A 27,453-nucleotide genomic window follows, 5' to 3' on the forward strand; every position below is an offset into this window, starting at 1 on the left:
CAAAAGAACCTGTCTGAACGTAACATTTCTTCATCAGCTCTTTAAATTCTCTCTGAGAAGACGAACAAATCGCTGTTCGTGTTTTTCCCTCGTTGTCAAGCAGTCCCATGGTAACCGTCTCTTCGAGGGTTCACTTTCAAAGTGACAAGTCTGATTCCCCCGAAATTTGCTTAAGCTGGAGTTGACACGAGCCAAGAAAACACTGATAGAAAGAGAAAGGAACTGAAAACATGGACTAGAGCCTTGGTTCTGATGGCAGAATACACTACATAACAGGTGACTTATGAAAGTCATTTCAAGCCTTGCCATCTAGATGACTGTTAGCGGTTGGATTGGTATCCCTCACAATACATTAAATACACATCATCAACATATAGATTTCTGCTATTGGTTCATTTTCTGATTGAACAAAGCTGTAAGTCCTGAGTGGTTTATGAGTTAACTTTGTGTTTTTCCTGTATTTTAGATATGAGGCAGACTGTGTGATGTCCTGAGTGGTTTATGAGTTAACTTTGTGTTTATCCTGTATTTTAGATATGAGGCAGACTGTGTGATGTCCTGAGTGGTTTATGAGTTAACTTTGTGTTTATCCTGTATTTTAGATATGAGGCAGACTGTGTGATGTCCTGAGTGGTTTATGAGTTAACTTTGTGTTTTTCCTGTATTTTAGATATGAGGCAGACTGTGTGATGTGTGTCTGGCACATCAGGACTACTCTGTTGGTTTATAATGGGGTTGTGGAGACATATAGAGAACACACACACACAGCTTCGCATGGCGGCCCTCCTGACAGGAACACACGGACGAGCACAGTGGCATTCTGGGACCAGGTGGTGCCGAGGCCAATCGTGGATGAGATGTTCCGTGTCCCAGTACCAGGCTGAGGTCGTGACCTCTACAGATGGGACGGCCAGACTCAGTGTGAGCTCTCCTCTCCTCACATTGCTCTCCTCACCACTCCCTCTCTGGTCAGACCTCACACTCTGACATGATAGAGGGATAGTCCTCAAGCTCATCTTCCTGACTTTCAACTCTCCTTTCCCTTGTATGTTCCTCCCCCTCTTTCTATCACTCTCTTCCTCCCCTTATTCATTCTAGCCTGTCTTCTCTTCCATCTCCCTCCATCCCCAATTCCTCTCCTCCATGTCCCTCTTGTGTTTTACTTTTCCTCTTTCTGTCCTCCATTTCCTCCCCCTTTCCCTATTTTCTTGTAATCTCCCCTTCCACTTCCTTCTGCCCTTCCTCTATCTCCTCGATCTCTACCACTTTCCATTCCCCTCCTCTTTCTGCTCCCTCACCTCCTCTCCTGATTGTTCAATTCCAAGCAGGCTTAATACCACAGCATCAGACAGTTAGACAGACACACACATTGGAAGCAGGCAGCGTCCATTTATCAGAGAAGCGAAGCTCTCCGTGAAGATCCTATACTTTAGTCTCTATTCTCAGCAGAGGACATCGTCAGATAAATCAACAGAGAAGATGATGATCTCATTCTGCACTTTCCTCTCAGAGGCAGTGATAAGTCTTTTAATGTAACGGGCCGTACACTCATTTGTTAGAGCTGGTGATTACATTTGTTTGAGGTTTTCTAGCCCATGATTGGGATAGCGTGGTTGTATTGAAATAATTGTTGACCTCTCTCTGAATGAAAGACAAGGAGATGAAGAGATTCATGTTTTAAAGTCGTGCTCTTGGCCGTGAAGCAGATTGGGGCTCTGCTCAAGGTATTATTGGCGTTACAAATATTGCGAATGTTTATGTAATTCTCAAATTACTCATGACCCAGTACGACTAGTAGGTGACGCAGAATTTCTGTTTACCCTTGTGTTTTTTATCAGGTTAATGGACTGTTATAGACTTACAGTTTTTAAGTTCATGTTGGGAATTTGAAGAATATTTTTCCATTGTTGGAAAACATGACAAAATGTTCCTTTCTTGGAAGTAAACAAAGTTACTGGTCTGAAGCGTTGCTCAATCTGTGTCTCGGGAACATTGTAGATGTTGCACGTAACCTGGCAACCGTCCTCACGGGCTATGGTCTGTGGTCCCATGGAGATGTCAGTGATGTCGACAGACACTCTTTGTCAAGTAGCCTACAGGAACAGGTGGATTTTTTAGCCATTGTTTTTCGTTTTCAGAGATTATATATAATCCTTGATTTGAAGCCAGTTACAGTACCATATACTGTAAATAAAAAGTTGGCCAAACTTCTAACAATGTCGCAACGAACTCAAATAACTTATTTGATGATAATTCTCTCCCCTTCTCCCCCCTCTGTCCTGTGTGCCTCAGTTAGAAGAGCATGGCACTTGCAATGCCAGGAGTGTGAGTTTGAAAAAGTATAAAAATGTATGCATTCACTACTGTAAATCGCCCTGGATAAGAGCTTCTGTTAACTGACTCAAATGTTAAATTGAGAGTAAGCGTTTATACCACAATATTTACAAAGTTTTCAGAAACTTTCAATTTTTGGGACAAGAGCCAACCTGGATGGCTGTTTTTTTGTGAATCCGGCCGCTTCTCACTATTGGCCACTCAGGATCCTAACGAGGAGGCATTAGGTGCGTTTAGGAGTCTTCTCACTATTGGCCACTCAGGATCCTAACGAGGAGGCATTAGTTGCGTTTAGGAGTCTTCTCACTATTGGCCACTCCTAACGAGGAGGCATTAGTTGCGTTTAGGAGTCTTCTCACTATTGGCCACTCCTAACGAGGAGGCATTAGTTGCGTTTAGGAGTCTTCTCACTATTGGCCACTCCTAACGAGGAGGCATTAGTTGCGTTTAGGAGTCTTCTCACTATTGGCCACTCAGGATCCTAACGAGGAGGCATTAGTTGCGTTTAGGAGTCTTCTCACTATTGGCCACTCAGGATCCTAACGAGGAGGCATTAGTTGCATTTAGGAGTCTTCTCACTATTGGCCACTCAGGATCCTAACGAGGAGGCATTAGTTGCGTTTAGGAGTCTTCTCACTATTGGCCACTCAGGATCCTAACGAGGAGGCATTAGTTGCGTTTAGGAGTCTTCTCACTATTGGCCACTCAGGATCCTAACGAGGAGGCATTAGTTGCGTTTAGGAGTCTTCTCACTATTGGCCACTCAGGATCCTAACGAGGAGGCATTAGTTGCGTTTAGGAGTCTTCTCACTATTGGCACTCAGGATCCTAACGAGGAGGCATTAGTTGCGTTTAGGAGTCTTCTCACTATTGGCCACTCAGGATCCTAACGAGGAGGCATTAGTTGCGTTTAGGAGTCTTCTCACTATTGGCCACTCAGGATCCTAACGAGGAGGCATTAGTTGCGTTTAGGAGTCTTCTCACTATTGGCCACTCAGGATCCTAACGAGGAGGCATTAGTTGCATTTAGGAGTCTTCTCACTATTGGCCACTCAGGATCCTAACGAGGAGGCATTAGTTGCGTTTAGGAGTCTTCTCACTATTGGCCACTCAGGATCCTAACGAGGAGGCATTAGTTGCGTTTAGGAGTCTTCTCACTATTGGCCACTCAGGATCCTAACGAGGAGGCATTAGTTGCGTTTAGGAGTCTTCTCACTATTGGCCACTCAGGATCCTAACGAGGAGGCATTAGTTGCGTTTAGGAGTCTTCTCACTATTGGCCACTCAGGATCCTAACGAGGAGGCATTAGTTGCGTTTAGGAGTCTTCTCACTATTGGCCACTCAGGATCCTAACGAGGAGGCATTAGTTGCGTTTAGGAGTCTTCTCAACACCAAAAATGTATTATCCAGCTCTTAAAGCATGACAGCCCGGGCTCTTCACTCTGTGTGTGTGTGTGTGTGTGTGTGTGTGTGTGTGTGTGTGTGTGTGTGTGTGTGTGTGTGTGTGTGTGTGTGTGTGTGTGTGTGTGTTCTCCATACGATGGATGGGATAACAAGAGGAAAGCTTATCCCGACCACCCCATTGAAGTCCTTCAAAAATGGTTTCCATATGGTTCAGGCTAATAAATCCTTACTAGATGCAATACGACACATCAAAGTCCTTCATAAAACTGAGCCCAAAAGTGGCATGGATTTTGAATTTATTCTGTTTTCAGCTGAATCATCATGCATGCACACACACACACCTCCATCCTGCACCCCCTCCCGCCCCACACACACACATATATGGTAGCCATGGGGGTGAGGGTAGGGTTGCAGGGGGTGTCTGTGTGGCCCCAGAGGGGTGGGGTTGTTAACTGATAACAACAGACCCCCAAAAACACACCACCACCCATCCCCCTGTCTAACCCACCTACCTTAACCCCCCCTTACCTTAACCATCCACGCATCTAACCCCCTTAGGAGTCCTGTCCCCCTAGCCATAAACACAAACACACACATAATGCTCTCATTCAGCTCTCGTTCAAGTGTTCAACATCTCTAAAGGTTTTCTTGTACAAATCACTTCAAAAGTTGAGATTGATTTTAGCTATAGGAATTATTGTATTTATTCAGTGCTTTCCCTTTTCACTTGTATTAACAGACTATACTGTAGACTTAACAGTATTAACAGACTATACTGTAGACTTACCAGTATTACTAAACTATACTGTAGACTTAACAGTATTAACAGACTATACTGTAGACTTAACAGTATTAACAGACTATACTGTAGACTTAACAGTATTAACAGACTATACTGTAGACTTACCAGTATTACTAAACTATACTGTAGACTTAACAGTATTAACAGACTATACTGTAGACTTAACAGTATTAACAGACTATACTGTAGACAGTATTAACAGACTATGCTGTAGACTTAACAGTATTAACAGACTATACTGTAGACAGTAGTAACAGACTATATTGTAGACTTACCAGTATTACTAAACTATACTGTAGACTTAACAGTATTAACAGACTATACTGTAGACTTAACAGTATTAACAGACTATACTGTAGACAGTATTAACAGACTATACTGTAGACAGTATTAACAGACTATACTGTAGACTTAACAGTATCAACAGACAACACTGTAGACTTAACAGTATTAACAGACTATACTGTAGACGGTATTAACAGACTATATTGTAGACTAAACAGTATTAACAGACAATACTGTAGACAGTATTAACAGACTATACTGTAGACTTAACAGTATTAACAGACTATACTGTAGACAGTATTAACAGACTATACTGTAGACAGTATTAACAGACTATACTGTAGACAGTATTAACAGACTATACTGTAGACAGTATTAACAGACTATACTGTAGACCGTATTAACAGACTATACTGTAGACAGTATTAACAGACTATACTGTAGACAGTATTAACAGACTATACTGTAGACAGTATTAACAGACTATACTGTAGACAGTATTAACAGACTATACTGTAGACTTAACAGTATTAACAGACTATACTGTAGACAGTATTAACAGACTATACTGTAGACAGTATTAACAGACTATACTGTAGACAGTATTAACAGACTATACTGTAGACAGTATTAACAGACTATACTGTAGACCGTATTAACAGACTATACTGTAGACAGTATTAACAGACTATACTGTAGACAGTATTAACAGACTATACTGTAGACAGTATTAACAGACTATACTGTAGACAGTATTAACAGACTATACTGTAGACTTAACAGTATTAACAGACTATACTGTAGACTTAACAGTATTAACAGACTATACTGTAGACAGTATTAACAGACTATACTGTAGACTTAACAGTATTAACAGACTATACTGTAGACAGTATTAACAGACTATACTGTAGACTTAACAGTATTAACAGACTATACTGTAGACTTAACAGTATTAACAGACTATACTGTAGACTTAACAGTATTAACAGACTATACTGTAGACTTAACAGTATTAACAGACTATACTGTAGACAGTATTAACAGACTATACTGTAGACTTAACAGTATTAACAGACTATACTGTAGACAGTATTAACAGACTATACTGTAGACTTAACAGTATTAACAGACTATACTGTAGACTTACCAGTAGTAACAGACTATACTGTAGACTTAACAGTATTAACATATTATACTGTAGACTGTATTAACAGACTATACTGTAGACTAAACAGTATCAACAGACTATGCTGTAGACGGTATTAACAGACTGTACTGTAGACTAAACAGTATTAACAGACTATGATGTATACAGTATTAACAGACTATACTGTAGACTAAACTATACTGTAGACTTAACAGTATTAACAGACTATAATGTAGACGGTATTAACAGACTATATTGTAGACTAAACAGTATTAACAGACTATACTGTAGACTAAACAGTATTAACAGACTATACTGTAGACAGTATTAACAGACTATACTGTAGACTTAACAGTATTAACAGACTATACTGTAGACAGTATTAACAGACTATACTGTAGACAGTATTAACAGACTATACTGTAGATGTAACAGTCTTAACAGATGTTGATTCATACCTGTTTATTCTGGGTTATGTTCCTGTCATGTCTGCTAGCACTGGTTGTCTCTGTGTTAAATGGCACCCTGTTCCCTTTATAGTGCACTGCCTATGACCATAAACCTATGGGCCCTGGTCTAAAGTATACCCTACATAGTGCACTACCTATGACCATGAACCTATGGGCCCTGGTCTAAAGTATGCCCTATATAGTGCACTACCTATGACCATAAACCTATGGGCCCTGGTCTAAAGTATACCCTATATAGTACACTACCTATGACCATAAACCTATGGGCTCTGGTCTAAAGTATTTCACAATCAAGGGAACAGGATGATTTGTCAGACCAACCATGATGTACTTCTATTTATTTAACCACAGTACAGACCAGCAGAGGGAAACCTTTCATCCTTAACTCAACATGTCCTGTCACCCTGCAATAAACCATGTTCCAGTCCTTAAAGACTTTACACACACACACACACACACACACACACACACACACACACACACACACACACACACACACACACACACACACACACCTCCCTCCTCCCCCACACACACAATAAACTCCACTCCAGACCTTACAAACACTTAAAGCCACCAGACAAACATAATAAACGCTTAGATCCTGTTGAAATTATAACGTCTGCGTCGCTTAATTCCACCCTATTTCCGATGTAGTGCACCACTGTTGCGCTGGTCAAAAGTAGCGCACTACATAGGGAACAGAGTGCCATTTGGGACATAAACAAAAGTATAGATCTAAACAGGAAAAAGGAAGCAGCCTTCCCTTTTATAAGGGATTATAAAAGGGTTAAAAGATTATAAGGTCAGTTTGTTTGGGTACGTTAGGAGTGCTATGACACACCTGCTTATAAAAGATGATTATCGATATACTAGTATAATGCATACATTATTCTTTGATTACTCACGCTTCAAATAGAGCACATTGAGAATGTGTATTGTTCTAAATGGGCTCTAGGGCTTTCCAAATGTTCCTGTTTTTCAGCACCAAAGTTATTCTGCCTGTACTAATGTCGTCAGTGTTATTAGTCAGACATGAAACATAGAGGAATAACACAGCATTAAAACACACCCTATCAAAATATATCTAGATTCACAATCACTGACATCCATTCACAGACCTCAGCCTACAAACCGAGGTCACCATGGGTTTAGTGACTCTACTCCTGATGTTCTGCAGTAAAGCAGTGTCTGACGGTTTGCCTATAATGTCGGCCAATCGCAAAGAGAGGCTGAGAATGCGTTAGCGGCACGTTAGAGCTAACCTCTGTGGCAACGCTGCCACTTGTATCACACATGGGGTCAGAGGTCAGCGTTTCATGTCCCTGTATAGAGTTACGGGGAAACAGGGCCAACGGAGCTCTCAGGCTTTGTACTGAGACGGGGACTGATTGACAGCCTACCACTAATGCCTGCCATGATGAGGGACGTCTGGGGATCAGGGAATGGATCACTCCTGGTGTTTCATATGGCACTTAGTCTGCATACAATTTTGGTAATGTCTATAACGCAGAGGAATCGCGCATTTTGGTAATGTCTATAACGCAGAGGAATCGTGCATTTTGGTAATGTCTATAACGCAGATGAATGGTGTATTTTGGTAATGTCTATAACGCAGATGAATGGTGTATTTTGGTAATGTCTATAACGCAGATGAATCGTGCATTTTGGTAATGTCTATAACGCAGAGGAATCGTGCATTTTGGTAATGTCTATAACGCAGATGAATGGTGTATTTTGGTAATGTCTATAACGCAGATGAATCGTGCATTTTGGTAATGTCTATAACGCAGATGAATGGTGTATTTTGGTAATGTCTATAACGCAGATGAATCGTGTATTTTGTACACATATTTAGCAATTAATTCCATAAAATATTCTAGATTTAAAACACTAAACATGCACATACATTAGGCTATGCAGAACAAAAGGAGTGGAATCTTCTGTATATTCATCCCATGGTTTGATCTCCCTACTGTTAGTGGTGGCATATAAACATACTGTATATAAACCCACTCTGCTCCTAGAGATAAACACCATGTCTGCTTTATTGGCTTTATATGGAGGCTAAAGGCCTCAGACCTGCTAGATCTACTCACACACTCACACACTTTAGCAGATGTTATTGCGGGTGTAGCGAAATGCTTGTGTTTCTAGCTCCAACAGTGCAGTAATATCCAACAATACACAACAATACGCACAACTCTAAAAAGTAAAATAATGGAATTAAGAAATATTGAAATATTAGGACGAACAGTGTCGGAGTCCAGAGTAGTGGCCTGGAGATGGAGGCTGTTTTTCAGTCTCTCTGTCCCAGCTTTGATGCAGCTGTACTGACCTCTCCTTCTGGATGGTAGCAGGCTGGGTGGCTGAGGTCCTTGATGATCTTCTTGGCCTTCCTGTGACACCGAGTGCTGTAGATGTCCTGGAGGGCAGGCAGTGTGCCCCCGTTGATACGTTGGGCAGATCGCACCACCCGCTGGAGAGCCCTGTGGTTGTGGACGGTGCAGTAGCCGTAACAGGCGGTGATACAACAGGATGCTCTCAATGGTGCATCTGTAAAAGTTTGTGAGGGTCTTAGGGGCCAAGTCAAGTTTATTCAGGCTCCTGAGGTTGAAGAGGCGTTGTTGAACCTTCTTCACCACACAGTCTGTGTGGATAGACCCTTTTAGATTGTCAGTGATGTGTATGTTGAGGATCTTGAAGCGTTTCACCTTCTCCACCGCGGCCCCATCGATGTGGATGAGGGCATGCTCCCTCTGCTGTCTCCTGAAGTTCACGATCAGCTCCTTTGTGTTGTTGACATTGAGGGAGAGGTAATTGAACCAGTGAGGGAGAGGTTTATGAGCCAGTAAACAGAAGGAATGGTTCTCTAACTACACAATCTACTGTTTTACTGCATGGTGGCCAAGTAGACCTAGCCTGGTTAAACCACACTGAATGCTGTGCTCACCATTGTTTCACTTTACGTCAATCTGGTTTAACCAGGCTATGTAGACCTACCTTTCACTGACACCCACAGCTTTGTCAGACGTCTGGCTCTGGCAAGACCTCCAGTTTAGATACAGTGTGGTAATAGCCAATTATAAGGAAATGTGCACACACACTCTCTTTCACTCTCACTCATTCTCTCTCCCTCTCGCACTCTCTCCCTCTCTCCCTAAATTCAATTCAAAGGGCTTTATTGTCATGTGAAACACATGTTAACATTGCCAAAGCAAGTGAAATAGATAATAAATAAAAGTGAAATCAACACTATATTTCTCTATGTTTTGCAAACACACACACACACACACACACACACACACATCTGTGTCCCGTTAGATTGCTCCTCACTAGTAGTTCCCTTTTTTTAGTCCTCATGGAAAGTTAGTTTTATCCGAAGGTTCCAGATAATTGCTTTGGGAACCAGTGAGTACAGAAAATGCATCTGTGGCTCAATTGGTTATTTCTTCATTTATTCCCCACCTGTTACTTGAAGCATTTATTTAGTTATTACTGCATATCATCACATCTTAATGTCCCTCTAAAGTACAACCATTTTTGTTTTGTTTGTAATGTCATTTTTGGCAGCTTTTTACATCCTCTCGATTTTATCATTATAAGAGTTTTTCCTGGCAACATGACCTGACCAGAGGAAATTATGTGTTCTAGTTAGCCTATAACTAGGATTTAATTATTATTATTATTATTTTCCTGACCAGTTTTTCCTGACCACGTACAGTATCCTGACCATGAGAAACACTGATAAATGGCCAGCCAGAGAGATAGATGACTGGGAGGACACAGGCCAGCCAGAGACAGATGACTGGGAGGACACAGGCCAGCCAGAGACAGATGACTGGGAAGACACAGGCCAGCCAGAGAGATAGATGACTGGGAGGACACAGGCCAGCCAGAGAGATAGATGACTGGGAGGACACAGGCCGGCCAGAGACAGATGACTGGGAAGACACAGGCCGGCCAGAGACAGATGACTGGGAAGACACAGGCCAGCCAGAGACAGATGACTGGGAAGACACAGGCCAGCCAGAGAGACAGATGACTGGGAAGACACAGGCCAGCCAGAGACAGATGACTGGGAAGACACAGGCCAGCAAGAGACAGATGACTGGGAAGACACAGGCCAGCCAGAGACAGATGACTGGGAGGACACAGGCCAGCCAGAGACAGATGACTGGGAAGACACAGGCCAGCCAGAGAGGTGGGGGAGCAGGCAGTGTTCCTGTAAACAATAACACTCCAGCCATTCAGCTGTAATAGGAACAATATTAGGCTAGCAGCAGGGAGCTCAGGCTCTTCAAATAGACTGACTGACAGCCCCAGAGAGCGGGAAAAGAGGGGGGGAAATGGAGAGGGGGGGTAGTTTGGGAGTTTGGGAAAAGAAAGGTGAAGGAGGGAAAGTGAAAGGGAGGGAGAGAAAGAGAGACAGAAAGAAAAATAGAGGAGACAGAGAGAGAAGGAAAATGAGACGTAAAGAGAGACATTGCGAGAAAGAGAATGAAAGTAATAGAGAGAGAATAACTTACAAGAGAAAGAGAATTTCTTCTTGATTGTCAGCCAGCACATTTACAATCGAGGAAGTCTCTGCCTTTCATATAGCCAGTGCAGCTCACCCCCCCCCCCCACCCCCCTGCCTCCTCCTGAGAAATTAGGAGCCTCCCTCCTCTCTCTCTCCTCCCTCTCTCTCTCCCTCAGCCTCCGAGCTTTAACAGTGTGTAGAGAGGAGCTGACAGTCAGTCTACACTGAGCCCTGCTGGATAGTAGCCGTGAGAAGCTGAGCCCTGAGCCTCTTGTAACTCCATCCTACTACATACAGCCCACCATGGATGTCAAAGTACTGGCTGTGTTGGCCCTACTGGCTGTGGCCATGGATGTACCTCCCTCTACGGGTGAGTGGGTCTGGGGATGGTTCATCTGTCTGGGCATGTCTTCTACACTCTTAGAAGAAAAGGTGCCATCTCAAACATAAATGGGATCATCCTTTGAAGAACCCTTTTTTTGGTTCCAGGTAGAACCCTTTTGCTTCCAGGAAGAACCCTTTTGAGATCCATGTAGAACCCTTTACACAGAGGGTTCTACATGGAACCCAAAAGAGTTCTACCTGGGACCAAAACGTGTTATCTTATGGGGACAGTCGAAGAACCCGTTTGGAACCCTTTTTTTAAAGACTGTTAGTGTGTCTTTCTAGTGTTTTATCTATCTTTATTTATCTATCTCTTTATTTGAGTCATTTTAGTAACTTAGCAAAGAGAGACTTTATGTTTGTGTTCTAGAATGTCTGGAGATGTGATTTGTTATAGAAAAGGAGGACGTTTTGGTGGTTGTGGAGGTTGTCTTGATATTTTTGTTGAATTTGAATAGGTGTTGTTAGAATAGATGTGGTTGTGACATTTGGCTGGTGTTGCTGAGAGAAGGGATACACAGCAGAATAACTTGTAGTTATGAGTTGTGGTTGTGGAGGTTGTCTGTTGGCTCCTTGATGTTTGACTGGTTTTGGTAAAATAAGTATGTGATTGTTGTGATGTGATGGAGATGTTATACTCAAACTGGTTGCATTTGTTGAATTGTTGTTGTTTGTATAGTTGGATTGTAAATAGATGGTTATTTGGATTATTCTGGAAATGTCTAGGTTTGTATTGACTTTGGCCATTATTTATGTATCTTCTCAGTTACCTTTTGTTGTTTGTTTTCAACACTTTGATATTCCAACCACTTTAATTCCTCAAATCTGACGTCTTAACGGCATACAAATGAACATTTAAAACTATTTGTCAAATAAAGAAAGAAAGATCTTACGATTTAGAGGATGATGGGTCAGGGAGTCAGTGTCCCAAATGACTAAGTCTCCCCCAAACCAATATCACAGCAATGACCCTCCACCTTATCAGGCTCTATTATCATGCTAATACTGGCTCATTATGCATACTGCTTACAGCACCCGGCCACAAGTGAGCATCTAGCTACAAGCTCTGCTTCCCAAATAGAACCCTATTCCCTTATACGGCGCACTACATTTGACCAGGGCCCACAGGGAAACCCATAGGGCTCTGGTCAGAAGAAGTGCACAAAATAGGCAATAGGGTTCCATTTGGGATTGAGGTAGTTTCTTTCACAACCTGCCTTGTTTAGCCCCTAATTAGTTTCTAGTTAAAAGAAAGCAACAAAAAAACAGATAAATATACAAGTTACCCCCTCCATCACCCCGGCCATCCTGTCGTCTTTAATATGCAGTCAGGGTCTCCCTGGCTAGGGGTAGGAACAACATGCTTAGCATAACACAGCAGAGGTTGAGCTAACTTCAACTCTTCTCTCGGACTCTCTCTCCTGTTGTTGTTTATTTTGCAGTGGATCAATGGGATCGCGGTTTAATCCCACAGTCAAACAAGGGAGCCGTTTGTACTCCGTTTAAGATGTATGATTCGAGAAATGAAAAGAATGTAAATATCAAAGTGTTTTAAAGTAAACAGAGAGAGTGTTTCATGAAGGTTTTACAACCACAAGGCAACTGGAGAAGAGACATGTATATATGTTCAGCCAATGGACCTCTTCCCATCTTCAAAGAAAAACGAATAAAAATCATTGTTGGAAACAGGTTATCAAGAATGTCACGTTTCATGTTAATCTTGTGTGATATTTCCAGCGGGGTATGTGCTATTGAGTAAAAAGATTCTTAGTTTCAGGAACCAGTAGGAACCAGGGGTGATATGCAATCATTCTCAGAATGTAGCCTACTTCTTAAAGGGACTCTTCTGATAAGAATCTAAGCTTTGTGCTCTTGGAGCTTTGAGAAAGAAGGAACACATTGGGAGCCCCAGTGGAGTAGAACGATAAGGACTCTTCTGGGACAGAGAGCTGTGTCTTCAATGTTCATAGTGAAAAGGCAGTATGACGGCGGATGGGACAATGAGCGCTGGAGCCTCTCTGTGTGTGTGTGTGTGTGTGTGTGTGTGTGTGTGTGTGTGTGTGTGTGTGTGTGTGTGTGTGTGTGTGTGTGTGTGTGTGTGTGTGTGTGTGTGTGTGTGTGTGTGTGTGTGTGTGTGTGTGTGTGTGTCTGTGTGTGTGTCTGTGTGTGTGTCTGTGTGAGCATGTGTGTGGGCATGTGTGTAGGGATGTGTGTGTGTGTGCGTGCATACGCTTGTGTGAGTGTGTGTGGCAGACTAATCTCTTTTTAATTGCCTTGCATTTGGAACTAAAGGCAGGTAAATGTGTACTTTCTCATGCATTGTCCGGGTTAAATACAGTAGTTTTGTACTTGGTGGGAATGTGTGTTAATTATTTGAGGTATGTATTTAAATACATGAACATGTGTGCTGTTTTGTCTTAACGGTATTTTATTTGAAATGTATAAATAACTAATAACAGTTTGATTTAATTATTTAAATGAAATGCATTTTCCTCTCAGAGCTTTCAAAGTGGTATTGGACCCTGAACAACATAGTCAAGTAATCTTCTTCAAATGCTTCTTTTTGCTAGTTTTATCTTAAGTCTAGTTCTCTGCCGTGCTCCGCAGGCCAGTTGAAAGTCCAGGACTTTTCCCCAGCTTTGTACACAGATTTAACAGAAATACTGGGGTTTACCCCAGTGAATGTGAAGATGATTAACAACAGGTAAAAGTAGAGTAGTGTTGAGTGTGTACTGTGAAAGTTTGGTGAGAGTGTGTGAGTGTGTGTGAGCTATTTATGAGACCTGGTTGTAACACTGCGTAAACCAATCTCACACACCACTGACTAGGAGCTGTTGCTGTCATGGAGTAACAGTGAAGATGGATTTAATCCCCAATGTCCAGCTGCAACGGAAATCTGTCTTCTACTTTATCCTGTTTGTTCTTACAAGCTCTAATATGAAATTAACAAATTCATCCTAGTTTGGGACTAAAGTCAGGGTTAGAGACAGTAGATTAAACATATTTGTTCCAAGTACTCTGATATGAAATGAACAAATTCATCCTTGTTTCCTGCCTGCAATGATTGTGAGTTGTTGCATTTTGGAGGCGTTGAGTCTCATGTTGTTGGTTCAGCTCTAACTATCATCATGCGCTGTGAGCTGGGATTGGGTTGTTTTAGTTTTAAGACATAGAAATGGTCAGAGCTCACATCCTCTCAGTGTCCGGTACCTGGTACCTGGTACAGTATCTTACTATGTCTGTGGTTGTTGTTTTCAGCTAAGCCCATCAGCCTGGTAGAGAGGTGCTGGTGTCGCTCCACTCTGAACACCGTCCCTCAGAGGAGCATCAGAGAGCTCAAGTTCCTTCACACACCCAACTGCCCTTTCCAAGTCATGTGAGTAACCTGCTGGTGCATTATGGGATGCTTTTTAACCCTGATTTTGGGTTGTGTTTTAGAAGACTTACAGCTAAGTTCCTTAGCTTGTCATGTGAAAAACCTTCCAAACCCCTCACAAGAACAACTAGATCGCTGTATAGCTTCTCCCAAAATGTCAATGTTTTCATTACAAGGCTGGGGAGTAACAGGGACGTTTTGTAGGAGACAACCCCATGTTCTCCTCAGCCCTGCACTACACTGCACAGATAAGAAAGTACTATGGTGGCCAACATTGGACATCCCACACAGCACACACAGTGTTGCTGCTCACAGAAGGGGAAGCTATTCACTATTTTTAGACAGACTTTTCCTGGAGATAAACCAGAACTACACAGGCCCAGTAAAGCAGTGGTAAGCAACCCTGGTCTGAGACAGCTGCATGTTGAGTGTGTGAGTTAGCTTCGCTTCCCGGGCACAGCACTGAAGCACCTGATTCAACTCATCAACTAATCGTCAAGGCGGTGACTTGTTGAATCAGGTGTTTGTTTCAGGGCTGGACAGACACCTGTCAATGCCACGGTCCATGTTGCTCCACGGGACCACTGTAATGTAGTTTAACCAGAGGTGGAAGAGGAAGCGACTCATCCCACTCCCTCGTTTTTTTCTTGTCCATATATGGTCAATGAACTAAGCAGACCAGAACCAGCTGCTAATGCATTGGTGCCTATGGGAGAGCCATCCCTTAAGCAGACCAGAACCAGCTGCTAATGCATTGGTGCCTATGGGAGAGCCATCCCTTAAGCAGACCAGAACCAGCTGCTAATGCATTGGTGCCTATGGGAGAGCCATCCCTTAAGCAGACCAGACCCAGCTGCTAATGCATTGGTGCCTGTGGGAGAGCCATCCCTTAAGCAGACCAGAACCAGCTGCTAATGCATTGGTGCCTATGGGAGAGCCATCCCTTAAGCAGACCAGAACCAGCTGCTAATGCATTGGTGCCTATGGGAGAGCCATCCCTTAAGCAGACCAGAACCAGCTGCTAATGCATTGGTGCCTATGGGAGAGCCATCCCTTAAGCAGACCAGAACCAGCTGCTAATGCATTGGTGCCTATGGGAGAGCCATCCCTTAAGCAGACTGGAAATGTGACATCTTCGTTTATCTACCATCTTTACTTTAACACAGCACAAGCCTGCTTGGCTGAAACCAGAAGGACCTTGGCCTGATACGTGTAGTCAAGTAGGGATCAACTAGCCTGGTTCCAGATCTGTTTGTGCTGTCTTACCAACTCCTATTATCAGCTGCTACAGCGAAACTAACTTGGTTCTAGATCTGTTTGTGTGGTCTTGCCAACTCCTATAGTCATCTCCTAGGGCAAAACCTGTTCAGAATAGCCTGATTCAGCCCAGCAAGACCCCTCTGTTAATAAGATCCCATGTGGATTCTAATGGCGCTTAACTTTGAGTCCCATTCCATTCAGCTTAACTTTGGGTCCCATTCCATTCAGCTAAACTTTGGGTCCCATTCCATTCAGCTAAACTTTGGGTCCCATTCCATTCAGCTTAACTTTGGGTCCCATTCCATTCAGCTTAACTTTGGGTCCCATTCCATTCAGCTAAACTTTGGGTCCCATTCCATTCAGCTTAACTTTGGGTCCCATTCCATTCAGCTAAACTTTGGGTCCCATTCCATTCAGCTTAACTTTGGGTCCCATTCCATTCAGCTAAGCATCAGTCCCATATTATCTGGTTTTAATGATTGCAGTTGGAGGACCACAGTGGAGGGAAAGACAGAGAGAAAGTGGAGAGAGAGAGAGAGAGAGTGAGAGAAAGCGAGAGAGAGAGAGAGAGAGAGAGAGTGAGAGAAAGCGAGAGAGAGAGAGAGAGAGAGAGAGAGATAGCGCGAGAGAGAGAGAGAGAGAGATAGCGCGAGAGAGAGAGAGAGAGAAAGCGAGAGAGAGAGAGAGAGAGAGAGAGAGAGAGAGAGAGAGAGAGAGATAGCGAGAGAGAGAGAGAGAGAGAGAGAGAGAGAGAGAGAGAGAGAGAGAGAGAGAGAGAAAGCGAGAGAGAGAGAGAGAGAGAGAGAGAGAGAGAGAGAGAGAGAGAGAGATAGCGAGAGAGAGAGAGAGAGAGAGAGAGAGAGAGAGAGAGAGAGAGAGAGAGAGAGAGAGAGAGAGAGAGAGAGAGAGAAATAGCGAGAGAGAGAGAGAGAGAGTTACTATGGCTCTCCCCAAATGGAAAGAGATGTTTAGATTAGAACAACACGATAAATGGCCAGGAGAGGAGAGAGGAAGCTGACAGAGGAGTGTCTCTCTCCAAGCTAGCTCTAGGGGGGATTTTAGTCTTGTTAAGGAATCAATCATTAGGGGTCAATGTGATGACCTTTATGTTGCAGCTGACCCTCTCTATCCTTCTTTCTTTTATTCCCTTCGCTCACCAGCCGCCCACATTTAGTGTAATTTAAATGGCCTGGAACGCATTAAGCCAAAATGCTTTGCCTATTTGTAACCTATAGAAACCAGGTGGCCAGAGCCAAAAAGCCAGAGGGGTTTGGGGGGTTGGGAAGGGGTGGTGGGGGGGGCATTAGGGGGTTAACTCATGGCAAGGGGTCAGTAAGGATACAAATCTGGTCAGGACCCACAATCATCAAGAGATACACACATTTGCACACACAGGCATTAAGGAACACACATACACCACCAAAAGCTTCCACTTTCCCTCTTATTCCCTCCAAAGCCCATCCTGAAGTTATTTATGACTGAGCAGCAGGGGAGAGAGGGGCAGAGAGCTCGCATCTCTTCTGATATATCTATTGTCCTTGGATGAAAGACAACAAGGGTAACACTACACCCCCCTCACCCCCTCCACGCCCCTGTCTCCTCCTGCTTGTTGGCATTAGCTTGCTGTGAAGTAATTACTACCTACTGGGTTAGAAGCTCCAGACTCCCAGAGCCCCGAATTCCAACAGAGTCAATCAGATAGATCAGATAGATAGTCCACACACACACACACACACACACCACACACACACACACACACACACACACACACACACACACACACACACACACACACACACACACACACACACACACTAGAGGGATAAACCTAAACCAGGAGAAACATCAAAACAAAACAGTAAAATGGATTAGCTGCACTAAATATATAAAAGAGGACAGAATGGGGGTTGGAGGGAGGGAGGAAGGGGGTATCCTAGAGATAAACAAACAGGGAATCCAGTTACCGGCTTTTATTTATCTAAACGATTGGGATGTTGGTTTTGGGGGGGGTTTGAAGGGGTTTGATGCGCTTGAGCTGTTCTTTCATCTTATTGGGGTAAGAATAGTAGGTGGGCCATTTGGTCAATTGAAGAGGTTGGTGTTAAATAGGGATGGAGAGTTTGGGGGAGGTGAAATTGAATCAGAAAAGCGGTAAAGGAGTGATGAAGGAGAGATTCAGAGGTGGAGAGGAATGTGTTTAATTTACAGGGCTGTGAGAGGAAGAGAAGGAGGGAGAGAAGGAGGGAGGGAGGGAGGGAGGGGAGGTGGTGAGGCGCTACCTGAGTTGTTAACTCTCAAACACGACCTTTTGACACAGAGGTGTTAGAACCATATGTTTGGGGAAGGAGGGGAGGAGAGGAGAGAGTGCTGACACACACACACACACACACACACACACACACACACACACACACACACACACACACACGCACACACACACACACACTACCCCGTCTCCCCCTAAAGCTCATGGATCAGAAACACTCACAGAGGTGTCCGATCTCGGGACAAATGCCCCTCTCTCTCAAGTCGACACTCAAATCAACCCTCTATCAACACACTACAGTCCGCTACAGGTGAACCACTTACTCCCATATACACCCCACAGTCTGTAAATCCCAGGCTAAATGGCCTGACATCAAAACCTCCTTATTGGTGGTACCACCGGCTTAACAAAGAGATCAGTGTTACCATGCTTTGTTATCACTGCAACAGCTGTCTAAGTGGAAGGAGAGAGATGGGATTTTTCACCTGTGGCAGGTGGTGGGGGGGGACTTGATGTGATTTAATGCATTGTTTTGTGGGTTAAAATATGCTGTGAATACAAGTTCTAATAATTATTATTCTAACAACTTGTTCATAATATGTTTGTTCTTCTTTAAAATATATGTTTGGGATTTTAATAATGTGTTGCTTGTTCACTGGCATATGTGTCTTGCAAATGTCCCTGGAAATTAATGACATATAAATGAGCTTGATAAATATAATTTTGGTCAAAGAACTTATTTTTCCAGATACATTATGTTACTGTTGACTTTGCAGCCTTATATCATATTGAGTGATGTTTGTTTTGTGTGTACAGTCCAGTCCAGTCCAGTCCAGTACAGTACAGTCCAGTCCAGTCCAGTCCAGTACAATACAGTCCAGTCCAGTACAATACAGTCCAGTCCAGTACAGTCCAGTCTAGTCCAGTCCAGTCCAATACAGTCCAGTCCAGTCCAGTACAGTCCAGTCCAGTCCAGTCCAATACAGTCCAGTCCAGTCCAGTCCAGTCCAGTCCAATACAGTCCAGTACAGTACAGTACAGTCCAGTACAGTCCAGTCCAATACAGTCCAGTACAGTACAGTCCAGTCCAATACAGTCCAGTCCAGTCCAGTCCAGTACAGTCCAGTCCAATACAGTCCAGTACAGTACAGTACAGTCCAGTACAGTCCAGTCCAGTCCAATACAGTCCAGTACAGTCCAGTCCAGTACAGTCCAGTCCAGTACAGTACAGTCCAGTCCAGTCCAGTCCAGTCCAGTCCAATACAGTACAGTACAGTCCAGTACAGTCCAGTCAGTACAGTCCAGTCCAGTACAGTCCAGTCCAGTCCAGTACAGTCCAGTCCAGTCCAGTCCAGTCCAGTACAGTCCAGTCCAGTACAATACAGTCCAGTCCAGTCCAGTACAGTCCAGTCCAGTCCAGTACAGTCCAGTCCAGTACAGTCCAGTCCAGTCCAGTCCAGTCCAGTACAGTCCAGTCCAGTCCAGTCCAGTCAGTCCAGTCCAGTCCAGTACAGTCCAGTCCAGTCCAGTCCAGTACAGTCCAGTCCAGTCCAGTCCAGTACAGTCCAGTCCAGTCCAGTCCAGTCCAGTACAGTCCAGTCCAGTACAGTCCAGTACAGTCCAGTCCAGTCCAGTCCAGTCCAGTCCAGTCCAGTACAGTCCAGTCCAGTCCAGTCCAGTACAGTCCAGTCCAGTCCAGTCCAGTACAGTCCAGTCCCAGTCCAGGTCCAGTCCAGTACAGTCCAGTCCAGTACAGTCCAGTCCAGTCCAGTCCAGTCCAGTCAGTCCAGTCAAGTCCAGTCCAGTCCAGTCCAGTCCAGTCCAGTCCAGTCCAGTCCAGTCCAGTCCAGTACAGTCCAGTCCAGTCCAGTCCAGTCCAGTCCAGTCCAGTACAGTCCAGTCCAGTCCAGTACAGTCCAGTCCAGTCCAGTCCAGTCCAGTCCAGTCCAGTCCAGTCCAGTCCAGTCCAGTCCAGTCCAGTCCAGTCCAGTCCAGTCCAGTCCAGTCCAGTCCAGTCCAGTCCAGTCCAGTCCAGTCCAGTCCAGTACAGTCACAGTCCAGTCCAGTCCAGTCCAGTCCAGTCCAGTCCAGTCCAGTCCAGTCCAGTCCAGTCCAGTCCAGTCCAGTCCAGTCCAGTCCAGTACAGTCCAGTCCAGTACAGTCCAGTCCAGTCCAGTACAGTCCAGTCCAGTACAGTCCAGTCCAGTCCAGTCCAGTCCAGTCCAGTACAGTCCAGTCCAGTCCAGTACAGTCCAGTCAGTCCAGTCCAGTCCAGTACAGTCCAGTCCAGTCCAGTACCAGTCACAGTCCAGTCCAGTACAGTCCAGTCCAGTCCAGTCCAGTCCAGTCCAGTCCAGTACAGTCCAGTCCAGTACAGTACAGTCCAGTCCAGTACAGTCCAGTACAGTCCAGTCCCAGTCCAGTCCAGTCCAGTCCAGTCCAGTCCAGTCCAGTAGTCAGTCCAGTCCAGTACAGTCCAGTACAGTCCAGTCCAGCAGTCCGTCCCAGTCCAGTCCAGTACAGTCCAGTACAAGTCCAGTCCAGTACAGTCCAGTCCAGTACAGTCCAGTCCAGTCCAGGTCCATTACAGTACCAGTACAGTCCAGTCCAGTCCAGTCCAGTACAGTCCAGTCCAGTCCAGTCCAGTCCAGTCCAGTACAGTCCAGTCCAGTCCAGTCCCAGTCCAGTCCAGTTCCAGTCCAGTCCAGTACAGTCCAGTCCAGTCCAGTACAGTACAGTCCAGTCCAGTCCAGTCCAGTCCAGTCCAGTCCAGTCCAGTCCAGTCCAGTCCAGTCCAGTACAGTACAGTACAGTCCAGTCCAGTCCAGTCCAGTACAGTACAGTACAGTCCAGTCCAGTCCAGTCCAGTCCAGTCCAGTCCAGTCCAGTACAGTCCAGTACAGTCCAGTCCAGTACAGTCCAGTCCAGTACAGTCCAGTACAGTAGTTGGTTTAAAGGAAAGTGAACTTCATTATCTTAATGTGTTGGTTTATTTTGACCCTGAATGAGCAGATAGACGATATCGAAATGATGGAACACATTTACTTTTAGATTACAGTACACAGAGTTCATCAGATGTCTCTTCAATCTTCAGATACATTAATTATACAGACTAGATTTCAGTAATCTATAAAAACTGTGTCAAACAGAAATGAATGACTTCAAAAATATTACCTCAAATGTAACCCTTTTGAAATGTTTTTTAGATTTTTTATAAACAAATATATAAGATTCCACACTGTATCTGAGTCTATAAAGACAGACTGGTCAAACTGAAATAGTTGCATTCAGAATTATTAGTTCAAAAGAAACCTATAAATGATCTATATTTATTTATCTATGTATATCATTTAAGTGTAATAAAAACGTACCACTCGTACTATTCAACTCGCTACTCCAAGGCCCACGAGTCTCATTACAGTTTGACCGAAACACGGCCACAGTTCACCCTAGTTGACGCCACGTATCAGGCATGTGTGTTACTGTGTGTTACAGCTACACAGCACACTATCCCTGGATGTTCACCAGAGTGAGAAGACGCTAGGCCAGTTCATGAGAGCTTACTGGACTTTTTTTCGGATCATTCCATCCTTGAATCAGATAAGAAAACAGAGAAAGTGGATGCTCGGAGAATACTGAAGTGAGTCTCTGCCTAATTCACTTTCTCTCTCTCTCTCTCTCTCTCTCTCTCTCCCTTCCATCCCTTCATCCATCCCTCTCCCGGTCCCAGTGCCAAGCTGAAGAACAACAGGGAGGTCTGCATTAACCCCGAGACCAAATGGCTGCAGACGTACTTGAAGAATGCCATTAACAAGTAAGGAGAAACCTTACTTCCCTCTTTGACAAGTCAGAGCTGATCGCAGGGTAGCCTGGTCCCACATCTGCTTGTGCTTACTTGACAACTCTTATTATTGTCACGCCAAACCATAGGAGTTGGCAAGACAACACAAACAGATCTGGGACCAGGCTAGTTCGCTGGTAACAGTGAGAGACACGGAATGAAATGCGCAGCTGTTTTCATCTGCAAAATCCAAATGAAATGGGAGAAATGGGAGAAATGGGACTGCTTAAGTACAGGAACAACAGATAACTGTCATTTTATGGCCACCTGTCCACATAGCATTCTGAAATCGCTCATTTATCGGTATGATTAGAACTGTTGCTATGTGTGTGTCTCATTAAAAGAGATGAAAGTGACTGGTGTTTCTGGGTGCTTGTTTCTCATTATGCGTGCTAGCTACTCAGATGGCTACTGAGATATGAATTAAAGACTGGGAATGAATGCTTTCTGCTCAAGCCTTGCAATCCCTCTGATCATTTAAGCGTGGCATTCGGAGCATTCCAGGGCTTTCAGTAAACAATCTGAATTTATCTGGGAAATCAGGGATGGAGTAGAATGTCATGACATCTTATTTTTTTTTATTACAGATTTATTACCTAAAACTTTTGGCCAAAAAAACATGTGTTACTTTCACAATTGAACTAACTTCATTAATTTCGTGGCTAAAAGACAGCAGTTTATGTATAAATAAACAAATACGTGTAAATTGAAGGCACTTTCACAAAATGATCAGGACTAATTTGTCTACAAATAGTAAAACTCATTCCACTAAGGGAAAACAACTCCACTAAGTTTTACACCCAGGGAGTAAACTGTAAAAAACTACAATAAACAATAACAGACACACTATACAGAATATTATAATGAATCTAAATGGGTTGTGCAGTTCAAATGTGTGTTAAATGTACATTCCTCATTCCTCTGGTGATCGTTTTCACCAACCATGCAAAATGTCTGCCTCTTAAAAACGCCTATAGTAAATACATCTAAAATGGAGGAACATTTGACCACAAATTAGGCATTTTCTTGCTGTTTAGTTCCCAATGTGGCATAGTTACAAAAGATTGCATTTGCTCAAAATAGCGAGCTAAAAAAACTGTGTACAAATCTTTCTATGACAATGCATATCCAGATGATCTTTATGAAGGCTTCAATATATATGCTCTCGTAGAACTGGAGGTCTATGTGACACGTTACACACTTAGAGAAAAAGGTGCATCTAGAACCTAAAATGGTTCTTTGGCTGTTCCCATAGGAGAACCCTTTGAAGAACCAGTTTTGGTTCCAGTTAGAACCCTTTTGATTCCATGTAGAACCCGTTTGGGTTCCATGTAGGACCCATTTGTTTTTATTTATTTATTTGTAAAAAAATAAAAATAAATAGGGGGCATGCAGGACCCTTTCCACAGAGGGTTCCACATGGAACCAAATATGTTATCCTATGGGGACAGCCAAAGTACCCTTTTGGAACCCTTTTACTAAGAATGCATGTTTCAAAACCCTGCATGATGCAGAACATAGCATCAATATAACTACGAGCACCGTACTAAGTATTTACCATAAAATGACATTAGGGCCCAGAGTTGTTCCTAATCAGGTGATGTCAAGTGGCCACACGGAAAAATGAAGTTATACCCATGAATCCTCTTCAATCAGTGTCTTATTCCTCTCTTTCTGTCTCTCCAGGGTGAAGAAGTCCAGAAGACGTGCTCAGTAAAGGAGACACACCATCCTGACCGGCCTGCAGTGCCCCAGTCCCAGGCCAGCTCTCCTCCTCCTCCTCCTCCTCCACTACTCAGATATGTAACTCTGTAGCTGCACGTCTCTGCTCTGGAACACTCTGGAACGCTCTGGAACGCTCTGGAACATTCTGGAACGCTTGCAAAACCAGCACTTCACCGCCAGACCGACCATGATGCCTTGCTGCTGCTGCTGACCCCGCAGCCACCCTGCCCCCCACACTGCAGACACCTCTCCTCACGCTGTTAGCACCAAGTGCATATACCTAATTATATCGGAATGTGTGAGTACGTGTGTAAAGAGTGTGTGAGCGCAGTGTGTTTTATTTGGTGTGGTTGTTCTTAGTGTGTGTGTGTGTGTGTGTGTGTGTGTGTGTGTGTGTGTGTGTGTGTGTGTGGGTGTGTGTGGGTGTGTGTGTGTGTGTGTGTGTGTGTGTGTGTGTGTGTGTGTGTGTGTGTGTGTGTCTGAACTGAGTGTGTCTGAACTGAGTGTGTAAGTGTACGTCTGTATATAAAGTATTTTTCCTACTTTTATAAGAGGCAGTAAAGGGACATTTAAAGTTTTTACACCCGGCTCACCGTCTCAAATGTGCCCAGCAAGGGCTTGTGGGTATCACCAGGGGAGGGCTCTGACTGAGGGGTCATAGGATAGGAACAGGAATGAGCCGTCCAATGGGTTGAGCCCACTCTGTAAGAGGCGACCAATCAGGGCTGGTCAAACATTCATAACAGGGGAAATAGATAGTCACCCTTAACTGATCCAAGGTCAGATGTAGTTGGATCCCTGATGGTCAAGTCTAGGATGGTAGGGAAGGAAATCTTAGATCTGTGGTTAGGGGCAACTTCTATGTCAAGCCTTAACAAGCATTCCAGTCTAGACAAGACAATGGAGATCCTCAAACGATAACAAAGGACATGCATTGATTCAGGTGTTTCAACTCTGGGATCAGAAGACATTAGTTTGAACTGATACATATCTTTTCAGGAAGCGAGGCTGTGCACTGAATCACATGGAGTTTCCATTCACAAGAACAGACCAGTGAGGATCCGAATCAGACTATGCGTACAGGCCGGTGGTTTCTAACCTGTCCTCGGGGACCACCAGGCGTTTCACAATTTAGTTGTAGCCCAGAACTAACTCACCTGAGTCACCTATTCAAGGCTGGTTAGTTGACAAGTTGAATCAGGTGTGATAGCTGTGGAATAGATCAAATACATGGAACGACTGTGGGACCCCGAGGAGAGGTTTGAAAACCCCTGCTGTAATAAAGGGGAAGTTATCTGCTGTAATACAAGCCGACAGCCTTTATTGGAGGCAGACAATTCTGTATTACAGTTCAGTCCTGTGCCGAACAGGAAAGCCCACACAATTAGAAGTAACTTAAGCAACTCAGCAAAAGCCAAGGGTTGTAAGAACGATGGCCTTGTAGGATAAGATTGTAATGCAAAACAGGGATAAAACCCCATATCAATGCAGCTTTTTATACAGTTTGTGTGAATGTAATGTTGTCCGTTGCTATAGTCTAGGCTGTAAGGCATTGAATGAGACACCAAGTCATTTTTCAACAACAACAACAATTCAACAACAATTAATTTACCTCAATATTCTGGGTATTTACTAACAAATACTGGCGTAAAATAATTGCTGTATTATATTAAGTATAGTAAGATTCATTACATACATTTCTATACAGGATCACATTGTCAAATTATTGGATTTCACTCATCAATTGCATAGGAGCTCACTTTAGGCCTACTCCATAGTTATAAACCACCACATATCCTGAGGCAGGATTTTAAAGCCAGTATACGGCCACATGAAATACCTGTTACTATACTACAGTATTGACTATCACATTGAAACTGAATGTTGCTGAACTGGGGGCGAAAGAAAGTTATTCTACTTTCATTGTTGAGCCACTTTAAGACTTTAAGTCTTTTAAATTGGTATTTTTACTGTAATGATTTTTATTTTTGTATATTTTATATATTCTAAGATAATGAGATGTAACACAGTATTTGTAAGTACATTTAAGCAGTATTAGATGAAGGCATAACCAGAGAGTACTGTATCCCAACCGCAGTACTACTGTATTATCAAATCACATTTTTATACATTTATCACTTTTCCAAAAACGTTTATTTGCAACATCATTAAAAAAACATGTTATGTGTCTATTAACTTCATTTGGTGCAGCTGCAACATGTTGAAGTTAATGTAATAAACATTTATAGTCCCCCAGATTAAATTGTGGCGGCAGGTCTAGATTGAACAACAACAGAATATTATAGAGATACAGGGTTCATTGCCATAGTTTTCCCTGATTCAATTCTCCCTTGAGGAGGTTTATTCTAATCAACCAATAATCTGACGGCATTCATCCACTGATGCAAGATGGGCAAATCTAATAAATCCGGAATGTAACGCTACGTACTGAGATACTTTAAAACAAACATTACTGTTGTCATTAGGATATCTCAGCTCAGGCCGATTCAAATTCAGATTCAGCTCAGGCAGACGTCAATTAATTCTTCATTAGAATCCCAATGTCGTTGGGATTCTGTTCTATTTCTCCTGACAGCGTTCCACAGAGTTTAAAATATGAAGTGCCAATAGTACCACTGAGCCAAGACAGAGAACAATACATTTAAGTATGAGCCAGGGGACCCACACATGTTTTTAATCAAGCCCCCCCCCCCCCCCCCTCCCAGATATAGCCATTCCTCAATGATGTGGGTTTCTATACTGTTTTACTGTTGCCATTGTTTTTCTACTGTCAAAATAGAGCTCCAGGTCCATTCAAATCTCCAGGCATCTTAGTCTGTGAGCTAAGTGCAGGTGTTTTGGTCCAGAAGTTATTAAGTATCTGTATCACATCGTTGTAAGGTTTGTCATAAAGGAAGGGAATTTGGTGATTATTTAAGTGTTTGAGAACCATTCTGTTCAATGCCATGCTACAGTTAGATCCACAACCAAACCAAACAACATGGCTGTTCCATTTTACTCATCATATCTGTTATTTGGACCACATGTGCAGATAAATCATTGCATTAAGCAATAACATCCCAAGTGGAAATGTGTTTTGTCAGAAGTGTATGTGTTCTATATGGGTGCTCTCCCCAGACAATGTGAATTACATGTTACAACGTTCAATTCTTTTGAGGCAGCTTACGACACAAGTATCCTTCATCTACGATGGATTGTTTAATTCAACTCTGTATGTCCACTGTTTGTATAAACCAAGGGGCAATATGATACCTATATGATACTCACCCTCTTTTTCAATAAACATATCAAATAAAATAAATGGAATGTTTCATTTCTTCTGAAGAAAATGATAATTTGTGTATTTATTGAAAGTGGCATCAATAGAGAAGTGGGGTAGGAATCGTCTCCACTTTATTTGACTGTGGCATCAATAGAGAAGTGGGGTAGGAATCGTCTCCACTTTATTTGACTGTGGCATCAATAGAGAAGTGGGGTAGGAATCGTCTCCACTTTATTTGACTGTGGCATCAATAGAGAAGTGGGGTAGGAATCGTCTCCACTTTATTTGACTGTGGCATCAATAGAGAAGTGGGGTAGGAATCGTCTCCACTTTATTTGACTGTGGCATCA

At 43.3% G+C, this 27,453-nt stretch overlaps 1 protein-coding gene across 1 annotated transcript; it reads left to right on the top strand.

Moving 5' to 3' along the window:
- Positions 1-11,166: 11,166 nt before the first annotated feature.
- On the top strand, positions 11,167-27,165 carry LOC109876502 (stromal cell-derived factor 1). Its single transcript, XM_031833164.1, has 4 exons — positions 11,167-11,338; positions 14,611-14,728; positions 21,985-22,068; positions 23,782-27,165. The coding sequence occupies exons 1-4, from the start codon at positions 11,272-11,274 to the stop codon at positions 23,810-23,812; spliced, it is 300 nt and encodes a 99-aa protein (XP_031689024.1). The 5' UTR covers positions 11,167-11,271; the 3' UTR covers positions 23,813-27,165.
- The last annotated feature ends 288 nt before the right edge of the window (positions 27,166-27,453 follow it).

Source organism: Oncorhynchus kisutch, linkage group LG1, assembly GCF_002021735.2.
Source record: "Oncorhynchus kisutch isolate 150728-3 linkage group LG1, Okis_V2, whole genome shotgun sequence".
Taxonomy (NCBI): domain Eukaryota; kingdom Metazoa; phylum Chordata; class Actinopteri; order Salmoniformes; family Salmonidae; genus Oncorhynchus; species Oncorhynchus kisutch.

Coding starts and splice junctions, on each gene's coding strand:
- LOC109876502 (XM_031833164.1), top strand. CDS start 11,272: ATGGATGTCAAAGTACTGGCTGTGTTGGCCCTACTGGCTGTGGCCATG. Junction 11,339..14,610: donor GGATGTACCTCCCTCTACGG/GTGAGTGGGTCT, acceptor TGTTGTTTTCAG/CTAAGCCCATCAGCCTGGTA. Junction 22,069..23,781: donor TTGAAGAATGCCATTAACAA/GTAAGGAGAAAC, acceptor CTGTCTCTCCAG/GGTGAAGAAGTCCAGAAGAC.